The 15488-nt window shown below is 40.2% G+C and overlaps 2 protein-coding genes across 2 annotated transcripts in view; both read right to left on the bottom strand.

The window, feature by feature from the left end:
• LOC130475775 (lethal(3)malignant brain tumor-like protein 4) overlaps positions 1 to 11337 on the bottom strand; it is a 61434-nt gene extending 50097 nt beyond the window's left edge. The window contains exons 1-4 of the mRNA XM_056847639.1: positions 11213 to 11337; positions 5910 to 6063; positions 2592 to 2706; positions 819 to 966 (exon numbers count right to left, since the gene is read on the bottom strand). Of these exons, the coding sequence (XP_056703617.1) occupies positions 819 to 966; positions 2592 to 2706; positions 5910 to 6063; positions 11213 to 11329 (534 nt within the window). The 5' untranslated portion in view covers positions 11330 to 11337. The remainder of the gene's footprint in view (positions 1 to 818; positions 967 to 2591; positions 2707 to 5909; positions 6064 to 11212) is intronic.
• SRSF4 (serine and arginine rich splicing factor 4) overlaps positions 1 to 15488 on the bottom strand; it is a 213580-nt gene that overhangs the window by 118237 nt on the left and 79855 nt on the right. The window lies entirely within an intron of this gene.

Genomic DNA, 15488 nt, shown 5'->3' with positions numbered 1-15488 from the left:
GTCATTCTCGGAGGAAGTCCACAGGGCACCTTCTTTTGGTACATTTTGCAAGAGGGGCAAGGCAGTTCCTTCAGGGTGGTATTTGACAATGGGTGATTACTGTTGGTTGAAATTTATTAGCATCTTGAATGGGTGCCTGAGCTGCCAGCATGGTATAGTGGTTAACAGCAGTGGTTTGGAGAGGTGGACTCTAATCTGGAGAACCGGGTTTGATTCCCCACTCCTCCACAGAGGCTAATCTGGTGATTTGTTTCCCCACTCCTACACACAAAGCCAGCTGGGTGACCTTGAGCCAGTCACAGCTCTGTTAGAGCTCTCTCAGCCCCACCTACCTCACAGGGTGTCTGTTGTGGGGAGGTGGGAAGGGAAGGTGATTGTAAGCCGGTTTGAGTCTCCCTTAAGTGGTAGAGAAAGTCGGCATATAAAAACCAACTCTTCTTCTTTTAGTTTTCTGATGGTGGTGGTGTATTTCGGTCATTTATGGATTATTTTTTATTGCCAATACTGTATTTTACCCTTTGTACTTCAGCATAACCCACTTTGAGCAAATGCAAAAGAAAAATGGCAGGAAGTTAAAATATTTGAAATAAATAAATGCACAAAAACGTATCTCAAATGCATAACCGGTCATTTAAGAATGAGTGAGCACATACTTGCACATATAAACCACCCGTTTAAAATTATCGGCTTGAAAGCATTCTTTGACTGCAAAATTTCACTGTCTGCCTAATAAAAAAAAATGCCAGCTGTTACACGGTTTGAACACTAAATGTCGCCTCTTGTCTATAGTACCCTGTAAGCAAAACGCATTGCATTACCTCCTCATCATCTGCATTTTCTTCCTCGTCTTCAGAATCCAAAAGCAACTTCCTCTTCCTTCGGAGACGCTTGGAGGGTCTCTCGGTTTCATACACTTGGCTGCTACTCGTCCGATTTCCGTAGTCGGCTGGGGAGCCCTTAGAAACTCTACCAACAGACATAACTTAAAATGAATGGAAAATATCCCCGCTTGGTAAGGGATGAGAAAGCAGTCTGGTCTGAAGGCTTTCAAAAAGGGCATGAGTTTAGAAAAATATATTGGGTAAGCAGAGTAACACGAGGAACATCCTTATTTCACCCCCAGAATTAGTTAAGTACAAATAATGGTGTTTCAAGAGCCCTTTTGAAGAAACTTGATAGCACTGTAATTTAGATAACTATTATTCACTGGCTCCCTAATTAGCAATTAATAGATGTTAAGGGCGCAAAAATCATGTACAAGAATGACCTCCTGTACAATGCTGGTCAATTGCACAGCAATGCAGATTGCCTTGAGGCTATGCCTAAAACTTCCCTTGAACTAGGGGCATAATGTTTCATACTGGAGAGAGAAATGGGGAAACCTGCATTGTAAAGGTTAAAGAACATTTGAGTTTTCATTCAATATAAGCCACTGAAAAAATACGGGATATTTTTTCCCATTTCCCTTAAGACAATTCCATTACGTTTTTTTGTAATGTAATTTGCCCTTCTTATGCTTCAGTCTTACAACCCGCTAGTCCAATTTTTTCCTTGTCACTTCCCATTTGATAGCTTCTACCTGGGTGTATTTTCACAGGGACACTGAAAACATATTCATCTTTTGGCTGAGACCAGACGTCAAAGGAAAGATCGTGTGAAGCGAACAGGAATATGGACTCCCTATTGGAGTGAAAAGCCTCAGTTTCTGCCTTGAGTTTCTTAGGTTTGCTATCTTTCCTCCCAATTTAAATGGGCAGCCTCGACATTTCATTGTGTAGCACAACTTGGGAGTATGAAAGGCATTGTGGGAAACATTTGAGATGGCAACGCACACCATATGTTGTTAGAAGTTAACGTAAATATTTTTAGAATATCGTTTACTTAAGCAGCCTTCAAAATATTTGGGTAACCTGAAATTCAGATAACTAGAAGTGCTCTTTTTGTATGAGTGTGGTGATCTGGAACTGTGGTGATGTTCCTTCTGAAGATGAGGAGAAAGCATGCAAAATTAATTCTGAACGTCATACTGAACTAGGCTCCTGGCCCCAACCCCTGGCTTTGTGCTGCTGATGGAAAAATTCCCTCACCCCTTTCAAAATGAGAGCCCAGCTTCTACTCTGGATCCTCTTATTGCTTTATGAGAGTACTGAGATTCTGTTACCCAGCAATCTCTTGGATATTTTCTTTTAGTAGACAAAGAAAATTGACATCCATCTGCAAAAGCCATGCTATTCAATCACTTGCATAGTTACTGCTCGTAACCTCATTTCAGTTTTCCAATATCCTTTTTTTAAAATATGGATTTTGGAACTGGAGACAACTTTTCAGTAATAATCTCCAGAGAAAAATTTGCAGAGAGGCTGGGGACTGAGTATCTGAAGTCTGAATTCGCTTCCATTTTAAAGGTGGCTCAATCAGTATAGTTTGGGCTGCACCTCCTTCACTGACACTTAGAAAAATATTCCACATCAAAAATATCCACAGGTGCCTCTGGCAACACATTTGTAAGATGCTAATATGGTATTTGCAGTGCAACCAAATATGCTTCAAGCCAAAACAAAAAGCAAAAGAAAGAAGAACAAAGTTGTCACCTGTCTTTATGCTCCTGAGGGCAAGACCGAGAATTCTCAAAGCCATCCATTTGCCTGGAATGCTTGAGACTTTCACAGGTCTGGAACTCAGATCTGGGAATACTTTCTGGGGGTGCTGGAAAAAAAGGGAAGCCACAATTAGTTCAAAATGAAATTACATGGTAGCACCTTTTAATGTCAGGAAAGCTCACCATAATAAGAGATAATAAATCTTCCATTAACAGAACCTCATGAACTCCTGCAAGGGAATTAATCACTGTGTAATTCTCACATAAGACACAAACATCTGAAGCCTCCATGACGGTTTAATTATGGAGACACTTTTTATCTGCAAAGGTGCTAAAATGTCCAAGTTGGCAATACTTTCTCCACAATGCCCCATAACTTCGGTGGCTATAAAAAAAACGATCTCTGGGATTTTATAGAAAAGATAATGGCTGTAGAGGTCTATACCAAGGAAGTGACCAGTCCATCAATATTGCCAAATGGTGGGAGGGTTAGCTGCGGCAAAAACAACAGCATCTTGTGGAAGGCGAACACATTTATGCTGGCATAAAAGATATGTTCTAAGCACATCATGAAATATAAACATCTCCTAAGATTGCATTCAGGAATGGAAAGAGTGATTTTAACATATGATGAAAACCATATACAAGTACTTATTAGCTGTGTAAAACAAATTTCAAGTACGATAAAGCCTGACATCTCACTTTTTTAAAAAATCAGGTTTTCTATCATAATAAAAGAAATTTGAACAAATAACTGTGATTTTATACATAAAAGCACGCTTATTTTTGAGCACCTTAAGTTCATCTTGCAGGAACAGGAAGTTCTGTATTCTCCCTGTACAAGTTGAAATCCCATGAGGAATCATGGTGGGGGAGGGATTCCTCTCCTATCCCATGATTTCCCTCTACCTAATGCTCAGCCACTCTCAACAATCCATCTCTTCTGGAGCATATTTAGTGCTCATCAGGATGTTTTATAGGGGAGTTCATCCCTTTTGTTAATTTATAGAGTCATATTTTTCTGCATAAGTGAAGAATCCCTGGAGAATACAGAAAGTTCTCCTTGGTCATTTATGCATGGGCACTTGGATTCACATTCGGTCTGACTTGATTGTTCCTTGGAGCTCTGCACGAGTTCTCCGTCCATTCGAAATGACTTCACTGCCAGCCCTCACAATGGCCGGGTCTTCCCATTCCTCTGTTAATCCGCCTTTTCCCTCAAGCCTGAGCTCAGCTCAGCTGAAATCTCTGTGAAGATGGCAAAACCGGGCCACAAAAAGATTGGCTTCTCTCACAGCCAATCACAAAGCAGCGTGTAAAGAGGTGGTGATTCAAATACTTCCTGCTTCCTTGGAGTTCTTTCTGAGCAAAAGAATGGTGTTTTAAAATAGAGGTTTGGATTTCTCCCCCACCCCTTTCTTTCAGATTGCTCCATTTTTTGTTTATTGTTCTTAAAATGCTTTTTAATGGGGCAATTGGGTTTTTTTGGGGGGGAATCTTCTCTCACAGTTAGCATTGCCAATTACAAAGCAGCATTTAAGGGGGTTGGGTCTTCATTTGAGCTGGGAGACTGCTGGTGCAGAGACTCCCAACAGGAAAGTCCAGACAGCAACGAACCTCAGGCAAAATTTCCATGCATAAAAGACCCTTGTCACTGGGTGGTCTCTCACTAACCACAAAGGGGCTAGACAGTTTACTAATAGATATATATTTGGCTATGATAAAGATATCCAAAAACTAGGGCACAGCCAGGACCATCTAGAACACCCAAAAGGAAGGAATATCAAACAAATGTTAAATGGAATGCAAAAATCCCAGATGGAAGGATATGAAGGGAAACTAAAATTTGTTTTACCAGATCTATTTGCAATAGAGTAATATAGATCCACAATTTATATGAACATGTACAATGAAATATATAGGATAATATGACAAGATCCTTAGTACAAACTTGTTTCAATATCTTTCTATCTTCTTCAGATTGAATGAAGAACAAGGACCATATTCATGCAATCATAGAGTAGAAGAAAACAATAACCTCTTGATAGTCCATGTATGTATAACAAATACAACAATCATAACTAACTAGAATGAAGTTATATCTTCAAAGTGCTCTTATAGATGTGAAGGCAGAGAATAATAATTAAAATATGAAATTGTCAATATAGGTCATTTCCTCTGATTAAAGTCAACATTCTAGCAACAAGTCCACCTTAAAACAATGCTTCAACCTTCACCAGCAAGGTTGAACTCCTCTGGGATAAAGATATAACATAAAAGTAGGGGAGCATCTGAGATAAAGGTGAAGAGCATACAGGGTCACAGCCGTATGGATGCTTGAGAAGACTAAAAATGATTTGAGAATAAAACAGGCTCAGCTATAGAACAGTTCCTTTTAACGATGTCAGACTGCAGCTGACTTATGGAGACCTCATAGGGGTCTCAAGGCAAAAGACGTACAGAGGTGGTTTGCCATTGCCTGCCTCCGCATAGCAACCCTGGACTTTCTTGGAGGGGGACAGGGGAATTACCCAGGCTGGTTGGAATAACTGGCAGGAATCTGACAGTCTCCCACCCAAGTACTAACCAGGGCTGACCCTGCTCAGTTTCCGAAAGCTGACAAGATCAATCTAGCCTGACCTATCCAGGTCAGAAACAGTTCACACCAATCATATATCACTGGAACTGGAGTTGTGTATGTGGCCAGCCATGAAGGAGCTAGAAAAGATCCTGAAGTGTAAGGATATGTCACTGGCCACCAAGATCAAGTTAATTCATGCCATCATATTCCCTATTACTATGTATGGGTGTCAAAGCTGGTCATTGAAGAAAGCTGATAGGAAGAATGTAGACTCCTTTGAAATGTGGCATTGGAGGAGAGTGTTACGGATACCAAGGATGGCCAAAAAAACAAATCAGTGGGTTATAGATCAAATCAAGCCTGAACTGACCCTAAAAGCTAAAATGACTAAATAGAGGCTATCGTATTTTGGTCACATTATGAGAAGACAAGGGTCACTGGAAAAGACAGTCATGCTAGGAAAAGTTGAGGACAGCAGGAAAACAGGAAGACCCAACAAGAGATGGATTGACTCAATAAAGGAAGCCACAGCCCTCAATTTGCATCTGAGCAAGGCTGACAAAGATAGGGCATTTTGGAGGACTTTGATTCACAGGGTTGCCATGAGTCGGAAGCGACTTGACGGCACTTAACACACACACACACACACACACAAATACATATAAAAATACATCAGCCATGCTATTTTTTTTTTCCATTTTATATCCTTTCCTTCAGCTTAAGGCTCACCGTCAGTATTGCGAGCTGTTGTGCTGGAAGCAGAAGAGGTAGATGCATGAAGGATAGCTGAACTGGTATTTACAGCTGAGACAGAAAGACTTTTCGCAGCTTTTGCTTCAGCTTCAGTAATGATCTCCAGTGTTCCAAATTCACTTAAACGAAACTGCAAGGGGGAAATAAAAGAAAAGCAAATGAAGTAAACATGCATCCAACAGCTGCAAACATGGTTTCGATAGAACAGCAATGTAAAAAAAAATTAACAACAAAACAGGCAGATTAACACTGAAAGACATGACTGACAAAGAAACAGCATTAAGCACACCGATGGCAGGACCACTGAAAAGGTTTATAGATGAAAAGGTTTATCGATCTACTTTAGCGTTTGTGTAGAAAGCAACCACTGGGATAACATCAATCAGAACACATTCAGGATTCTTCACAACTGTAATGGTAGCAAGATTACAGCAGAATGGTCAAGATCAAAATCCTGATAAAGGAAACCATGACTGCCAAAATCCCTGTCTTGAAAAGGGCAGTCCGGCAGTCCAAACTGACATGGGTTTTGTTTTTGCTCCATTCCTACAGCACCATCCTTCAAAAGAATGCACACAGTGGTGATCTAGAAAGAAAGCATGCCCTATCCAGAACAGAAAATGAAGCACTCTTTTGGGATGCTCTGAAAAATGTAGTGTACCCTAAAGATCGGACGTTTTGGAGGACATTGATTCATAGGGTCGCCATGAGTCGGAAGCGACTTGACGGCACTTAACACACATACACCCTAAAGTGTGAAGAGCAAGCTACCCACAGCAGTTTCTGTTGTAGCGTCCTTTTTATGCTTCCCCCTAGCCCCCTTATAATACTTAACCACTATTTGACACAATTCAAACTATTAGTTTCACCTCCTTTGAACAATCCAGTCAAACTGAAGCATGTTAAGACCACTGATTTAAATGTAGGAGAGATGCAGCCCAATCCTATGTATCTCCATTCAAAAGCTTTACTCTCAGCGGAACTTACTCCGGTGTAAGTGCACATAGGATTGCAGCCCTCTTCCACTGAAATCAACAAGCCATGAGAGTGCGTCACCGTGACTGGATCATGCCCACAGTACATCCACAGCAGGAGCAAACAAATAGCTCTTTAGGTACTGAGAGAATCAGTGGCGAAGGAAGACAGAGCAAGATTTTAAAAGACAAACAAATGTTTGAAACCTCAGAGAATGAAGGGTACTTGAAAAGCAAGTGAACATTTGTGTTGCACTTAAACAATCTTAACCACTTTGACAAAACGCTAAATATTGTTACAATCATGTGGTCTGCAAGGCAACCACACGACAACAAGGCATCATTTTAATTTCAGTAAAGAGCAAAAAATGCAATCCAGCCAGCCTGTTCATAATAATTATACACCGTCTCAAGTATGTTTTGCTTGATTAATGGAAAAACAGTAGCAGAATGGAACACTAGTATGTCAAGTGTTCCCTTAAAAAGGCATAGGAAAATTTTGCACAGAAAGGTTATACAACGTGATTCTCAATGCAGTTATGATACAACATTAAAGACTGAAGTATATTAAATCTTGTACTGGCCAGGATTTCGTGTTGACAGTGTACTGATATGTTTCCTTGTAAACTGACCATTCAAAGTTCAGGCAACAATGACCAGAACTGACTCTGATGACAGAGTGGTTACTTTTAGGATCACCAGTGGTTAATTGCTACAGAAGGAGGTGCTATAATTTAATTCATGTTTTAAAGAGTCTCGCCCCAGGAAGTGTAACTATCAATATCTAATCCAGATCAATGAACGGGAGGAAAAGATTAGGGGTGAGGAAAATATACTCTGCCTGTGATGAGACATTATTAATTCTCAGGATAAGGAGTCTTGTCTCAATCAAAAGCCTTTAGTATTATACAACAATCTGAGGGTTTTTTGTTTTTTAAGATGAACAAATTTTAATACAAACATTCTGTGGATGGTATTAGCAGATGAGGCTACGGTTAGTGACCAATGAGGACTTTCATGTTCTAAGTCTTTAGGATTTTCATGCTCTAAGTCAGCATGCTACTAAATATCAGCTGGTAGGAGACAACAGCAGAGAACGGCCGTTGGCCTCAAGCTTCTCAGAAGCACCTGGATGGCCATTGTAAGAAACTGGGGGAGTGGGAAATCCTGAGCAGGTCTTCTCAAAAAGTGAGCCCCATGTTATCCAGTGGGCTTTACTCCTAGGAAAGTATCTTTGGAGTGTGACCTGGATGCTGGACTAGATAGGCCCTTTGGATAGAAGAGCATAACTCTTTTAAATCCGAGTCAGAAGTGCCGTCTTATCTGAATTGTAATTGTAAGAGAGTAGTTCTTCTTACAAAAAAGTCTGGCTTTAAGGACAGATATCAAAAAACCACCTGTGATATGAAAGGTAACACAAAGAACAAAATTCGAGTCCAGTAACACCATAAAAAGACCAACAGACGTTTCCAGCATATAAGCTTTCACGAGTCAAAGCTTACTTTGTCACATACTCAGATGAAGTGAGTTTGATTCATGAAAGCTTATACCTTGGAAAATTTGCTCAGTGTTTTAGATGCTGCTGAACAAATTTTGTTCTCCTATTACAGACTAACATGGCTACCCACCTGAAACTACCTTTATAGATGACATTGTAGATGTCCATCTTCAGCTTTTCTGGACAGTCCAACCAGCCACCGATTATTCTACTAATCTTTTTATTGGTGGTGGAAAGTGCCATTAAGTCACAGCTGACTTGTAGCAGCCCCATAGGGTTTTCAAGGCAAGAGACGTTCAGAGGTGGTTTGCCATTGCCTGACTCCGCGTGGGCTGAGAGAGTTCTGAGGGAACTATGATTGCCCAAGGTCACCCAGCAGGCTTCATGTGGAGGAGTGGGGTATCGAACCCAGTTCTCGAGCCACTTTTAACCACTACACCACATCTTTTTATTGCTGTTCTACAATCATCTGCTGTTAGTGGTGGTCAACAGCTCCTAATACTGGGTGCCAAGTATCCGAATGCATGTGCAGAATCTCAAGGAAACATGTGGGTAGGACCCAGAAGCCAGCACAGGCAGCATTAAAGTGTGTTTTGTTTCTAGTTATTGTACTCTAAAATAACATCCATAGCTATTGCTCTGCAGTCTAATAAAGCTGGCATACAAGTGAACTGATCCATCAAATGTTGTCAACTCACCGAGGCTAAATAGCAACACTCCATGAAGCCAAGTATGCCACTGCATAGATGGCAATCAAAGAGAAGAGCTGATCATTGAATCATTCACATTTATAGAACCTAAGAGCAACCACTGTGGAGCATGCCGATGATTGAATTAGTCATAACAACATAAGAAAAAGCCATGCTGGATCAGACCAAGGCACACCAAGTCCAGCAGTCTGTTCACACAGTGGCCAACCAGGTGTCTCTAGGAAGCTCACAAGCAAGACAACTGCAGCAGCACCATCCTGCCTGTGTTCCACGGCACCTAATATATTCGGCATGCTCCTCTGATCCTGGAGAGAATAGGTATGCATCATTACTAGTATCCATTTTTACTAGTAGCCATGAATACCCCCCTCCTCCATGAACACGTCCACTCCCCTCTTAAAGCCTTCCAAGCTGGCAGCCATCACTACATCCTGGGACAGGGAGTTCCACAATTTAACTATGCATTGTGTGAAGAAATACTTCCTTTTATCAGCTTCGATAAAGTCCAGTATCCCATTTCGCACAGTAGCCAACTGAATGCACTGGAAGGCCCACAAACAGGGCATGGAGAGCCAACGCCTTCCCTTGCTGTTAACTCCAGCCCCAGAAGGATTTTTGCCTCTGAACATGAAGGAATCCATTTAGTCATTGTCAGTTACAGTCACTGATGCACATGGCCCGCATGAATGCACCTAAACCCCCCCCCCTTTAAAGCCATCAAAACTAGGGGCCATAACTCCATTGTGCCCAAGGAAGTTCATAGTTATACTCTGGGTGCTCTGCTATTCACTTTCCATTCCAGTGGGTGCCTACAAGTTTTAGTATTATGGGAGAGTAAGAAAGGGGGGGGGGTCCTCTCTAGCCACTTCCTCTACCCCATGCATAATTTTATACAGAAACCTTACCAAACCTTATAACAAATCATAGTGATTTATTGCAAATTTTAAAGGCTTCTTTTTCATCAGCCAAAGTGCATTTCTTCCATCTGTATGTGCACGAGGGGTAATTTTCATCATTCCCACCTCCCACTGCTGACTCTGACAACTGCATCCAATACTGGAGGTACTGTGATCCTTGGGGAAATCAAATATAGGGGTGGGGAGGGTGCAATGAGGACCCAGGAAAGTTCCCTTCTGCAAACTGAACATTCTGGATCTAACCCATTGTTTCACATCAGCACTGAGTTAAGTGATTATTGCAGTTAGCATGTATCAAACTTGTTGAAGATTTTTATTGTAGTAATAAAATATTTAACCATTATTTGACAATATCTGACCAAATCTTTTTTGGCTAGTCAAATATTCGTTCCTGAACCTTAAGAGCAAACTGAGAACAAATGCCTTCCTCTGCCTCTATCATTACTTCCACTTGGATTTCTCTCCTAAGTAAATGCATAACCCTAGTCTTTTGATGTAGAGAAAGTTAAGTTATGCTTCTTAGCCAACATCTTGTCGCCAGAAACCCCAGATGTGCAGTAGGAAAGAACAAATACCTAAATCAGTATGCATCCTGAAAAGTCAGCAAACATGAACTTTTAAGAAATTTGTCAATTCCAATCTCGTTTTCCTTTTATTTTTATTTTTCCCCGAAATATCAAATATTTATTAATCAATAAAAACAGGGACTTCTCACACTCAGACCACTGACTGGAGCCCCCACTCACTATTACACACTGATATGGATATTCTTTCCTCGTTGTATTCACTGACACTGAAATAGTCTGTCTTGCATAGGGAGGACTAAAATGAGGACTGTCCCTGTTAAATAGTGATGATTGGAGCAAGTGCAATATACATAACCTGGATGACTTACTGACTTTTCAGTGACTGACTGCAGATCTTCTCATAGGTTTGCAGTGTGTACACATAGCACCTTTAAAAAAAACTTAACTCTGCCTTGCAAAATTCATTATGAAAGCTATTTGTTTTCATTATTAAATTCATTTCGTTTTGCTTTTATTATCGTGGCTGCAATTCACATCACAGAGTCAATACATTTCACAGCATGCCTTTTCTCTACCCTGACAAAAGAACATTTGGTAAAGTAATGTGCTACTGAGTTAGGGGCTTTGTTTACCCTGTCCCTCTTTTTCCTTACTTGTATGTTGCTACCCGGCAAAGTGGCAACGCCGTCTTTCCAGTCTAAGGCACCCATTACATCGAAGTCTGCAGTCTGGGCGATGGCTGGTTTTTTCTCCGAGATATTCTGTTCCATTTTTCGGCTTAGTCTTTGATTTTTTTTTAAAAAAATTAAGAAACAAAACTAGGCTTGAAAAACAAAACAAAACAAAAAAGGTACAAAATCAACATGCTAGTTGCTGACATTCACCATTTAAAAATGATCTTTTTTTTTTTAATTTCAAGAGCAAAAAGCTTCCAAAGATGAAAAAGAGTCAACTTTCCCAGTGAGGCATATATCCATGCTGAAGATACAGGTATTAAACTAGATGTTTTGTGATATAGCTCTCACTGTTTGCCTGCATTAATTCTCACCTTACTGTAGAAGAGGAGATCAGTACATTTATAACTTCAGGAAGGAACCATAGCTGGTAACTCATACCAGACTTTACACATATGGGAGTCCTTTGAATCTCCAGAAAAAGGATGAGGCATGGGAAAACATCTGCTTGAAACCCTGGAGGATCACTGCTGGCTTACATTGACTTGTAGCCCCTACTGGCTGTCGGTTAGACTCAATGAAATACTTAGGTCTATACCAGTAATTCCTAATCTGTTTGCTATGAGAAACGAATGAAATGATTAAAAGGTCCTGTAAGGGCAACATATTCATCCATGATAACTCATTGCTCTGATCTTGCTTCCTTCCAGTCTCTTCTAGCAGCAGGGAGTTTGCTACATCTCTACACCAAGAACGATTGAATTATTCTAACTTTTAACCAGAAAGAGTATGTGCCTTCGCTGTTCTAATTTTGGGAAACACTGACCAATACTCTATGGGTGGATCCAACCAGATTTTCTACCGGTGAAAAAAGGGAGTAAAGGTCCCCTTTAACAACCCAAAAAGAGTATGCTGACCATCACTGGGACCTGCATGTACAAAAGCCATGTTGGTTGGGGGGAGGCTATAGTAAGAAGAACTGCGTGAGATTGAGTGAAAAAGCTGGCTGGATATTCCGAGTGCACAAACTCACACATGTTCAAATGTCTGCTTTAGAGCTTGTGGACCTAATTCAGTGGACTCCAGCAAAGGAGCTTCTTCTTACACGGCCCCTACTCTGTTAACATTCTAATAGCTATTTCATGCTGCAAGCTGACAGAAAGAGCTTCAAAGATGTAACGTTAGCCTCTAATGCTGATTGTAAACCTGAGGGTAAATGCTCCCCCCCCCCCGCCAATAATGTACAGCCTCCAGCAATTTTGGACACTTTATAAACAGAGATACACTGTAGTGCTTAGAGTGTTGGACTAGGAGTAGGGAGACCTAGATTCAATTCTCCATTCAGCCATGAAAGCTCCCTGGATGACTTGTGGTCAGTCACTCTCTCTTAGCCTAACCTACTTCACAGGGTTATCTGTAATGAGGGCAAAACAGAAGAGAGGAGAACCAAGTGTGCAACCCTAAATTCCTGGGAAGAAAAGCAATACAAAATCTAATAGACAGAGCAGGGCTTAACAAAGCCCAGGTGCCAGGATGCCACAAAGTCTAGAAATTTCATTGTGGAACCTAGCTTTAAAAAAAAATATTGTAGTGTCTCTCTGCACTCCTTGGTGGAAGTACAAAACTAATTTATTGTTAGCACCACAATATGTTATGTTGCATGCCATAAAAGGAAATGTGTAAGATGAATTCATTTCCGTTTCAAAAAGCAATACACCACTGCTTTTGTAACACGCGATGGGCAGAGAGCCATGTACGAATACGCTAACAAAAATCATTTGTTAGAGCATGCATTGGGAGCTTTGCTTTCGTCACATGAGAACTTCAACTTGTAATCACAGTAATTAACAGTGCAATCCTCAGCAGTGTTACACAAACTGCTTGCAATATTGGCTCCTATATTCAGTTAAACTGAGCTTTTTTAGAAGCAATAATGAAATTATAAGAGACTGAAGAAATGTAGTTAGATTAGGGTTAGAAGCTATATTTTTTTTGTGGTGATGACCCACAGTCATTCCTAGGTTTAGTTATACATGAGAACACTTTTGTCATAGCATTAATAAAGTTACATGAAATTATGAAGAGAGGTTGGGTTGAGGTTTCATGGTAGCAATAATCAGAAAATGTTGTCAATAAAATACAAAACACTTAAGGGGGAAAAATGAGTCTGGTTCCTAAATTTTTGGACTGGCTCCTAGATCCAAAGAAAATTTGTCAAGGCCTTAGACAGATATAATAATAATAATTATGGGGACTCTTCAGGTTACTGTAATACCGGTAATAATTTCATGAAAACAACTAACAAGTAATATGTCTTATATATTACAGCAAATAAAACTGACGATTAAAAAAAATCCATCCCTTTAGCAGCACTACTTCTTTATAACTATGCTAGGGTAATTTGAGCAAGGAACTATTGATCTCCAATTCAGTTCAACCCCTAGCTAATGGAAAGTGGTTTCCTGGGGGAAATCATACTGCCACTTCCCTTGTAAAGCTCCAATTTTTTTACTGTTCATAGGAAGAACTTTATGTCACAGGATAAAAAATTCACCTTTGAGGAGCAACCAGTCCTTTTGTCTGAAGAATCACACATTTCTAATTCAAAATGTTCAGGGAACTCTGTTGGTACTGGGTTAACCCCCCCCCCCTTTGTACAACAGACATTGGCAAACAGTCCTGCCAACTATATTTAAATAAGACTATGGCTTCTAGAAATTGTGATATTTTAACCTGAGGGAAGGTCAATCCACCTTGAGGATGGTAGTGTCTTTAGTTTTCAGTTTTAAAAAGCAACACACCACTTGCTTTTGTAACACATGATGGGCAGAGAGCCATGTGCCACATTCTTTGGCCACCACAAAATAATCTGATAGAATAAGCACTGAGAGCTTTGCTTTCATTACATGAGAACTTCAACTGGTAATCAGAATAATTAACAATGCAATCCTCAGCAGCATTGCACCTTCTAAGCCCATAGACTTCAGTGGACTTAGAAGCATGCAACTCTGCTTAGGACTGCAATGTAAGTTATAAAGCATATTCACACACACACCATGTTATACACATGGTAGCTTTCACACCTTTGGCCAAATTCATGTGACAACAAACTATATGTCACCCTCAAAATCTTCTTAACTAGCTAGTCCAAATCACTCAAAAACAAGGATCGGTATCATGTGAGACTCTGAAGTTTGTAAAATGACCCCTTTCCACCTACACATGCTTCTTCATAGTATTTTTGTTTGGTTGTTTATCATTTGCATCACGTCATGGAACAACACAAAACAGCATAACCACTTTATGGAAGGTTCCTATGTTTTATCTTGGATTAATTGACCGATCCATCTGCTATTTTAACAAGTGCATGCAAATGGGAATGCTAACAGCTTGCAAAAATTGCAAACAGAACAACTCATTCAGCTTTTAATTGTTAACTATTTTAAGTTGATGAAACACTACAAAATGTTGTTTTCTTACATTTTTAATTGGAATATTTCTCCCTAATTACTCCAAGTTTATTTTTCTCCAAACTACTCAACATATAGGACTATTAGAGGTGACAAAAGGCTTGAGGGGAAATGTTCTGCCCCTTTAAATAGAGGCTTAGTGTGAGTCTGTCTCTTGACATGATCTACAAGAGACAGACTTTCCCCATCCAGAGTAGGTACAGCAATCTCTTCAAGAACATCGGGCTTGCCAACCTGTATCACCTCTGCTGTCTGGACTCAAGTTTGAGCTTACAGTCCCTCAGCTATTCCAAACATCCAGGCATTGGCCTAGGGTACAGACAGCTATTTCTGGAAACTTAGCTAATGAAATATAGGCTAGGTATCATCAGAATATGAATGACATCCAAATCCAAAACTAAGAATGATCTAATTTAGAGACCTAATACAGATATTAAAAACCACATGCGAGAGGATAGAACTCGAGTCCAATCAGACGAAGATAATTTAGAAACATGGGCTTAGGCCAGGTTCTATAAAGGGCCTCTCATAAATTAAAACAGAGACATTAAGTTAAAGCCCAATAGCTATTTAAACTGAAGTGAAGTAAGCTGTTGGGCAATTTCTTCAGGGCAAGTAATTACATAACAGAAGTACTGGCTGGAAGCTCCTGTTTCAACTTATGATTAACAAGGAGCTTTTAAGGCCCTGGAACGATGAATCTGGAATTCCCAGCTGCTCTTCCAGAACACCACCTATGAGTTACAATGTGTTATATAGGAATTACGGGCTGAATTCCACTAGCT

This window comes from Euleptes europaea, chromosome 3 (assembly GCF_029931775.1).
Source record: "Euleptes europaea isolate rEulEur1 chromosome 3, rEulEur1.hap1, whole genome shotgun sequence".
Classification (NCBI taxonomy): Eukaryota; Metazoa; Chordata; class Lepidosauria; order Squamata; family Sphaerodactylidae; genus Euleptes; species Euleptes europaea.
The sequence above is the reverse complement of the archived record's forward strand: the minus strand, read 5'-3'. Positions and strand labels throughout refer to the sequence as shown.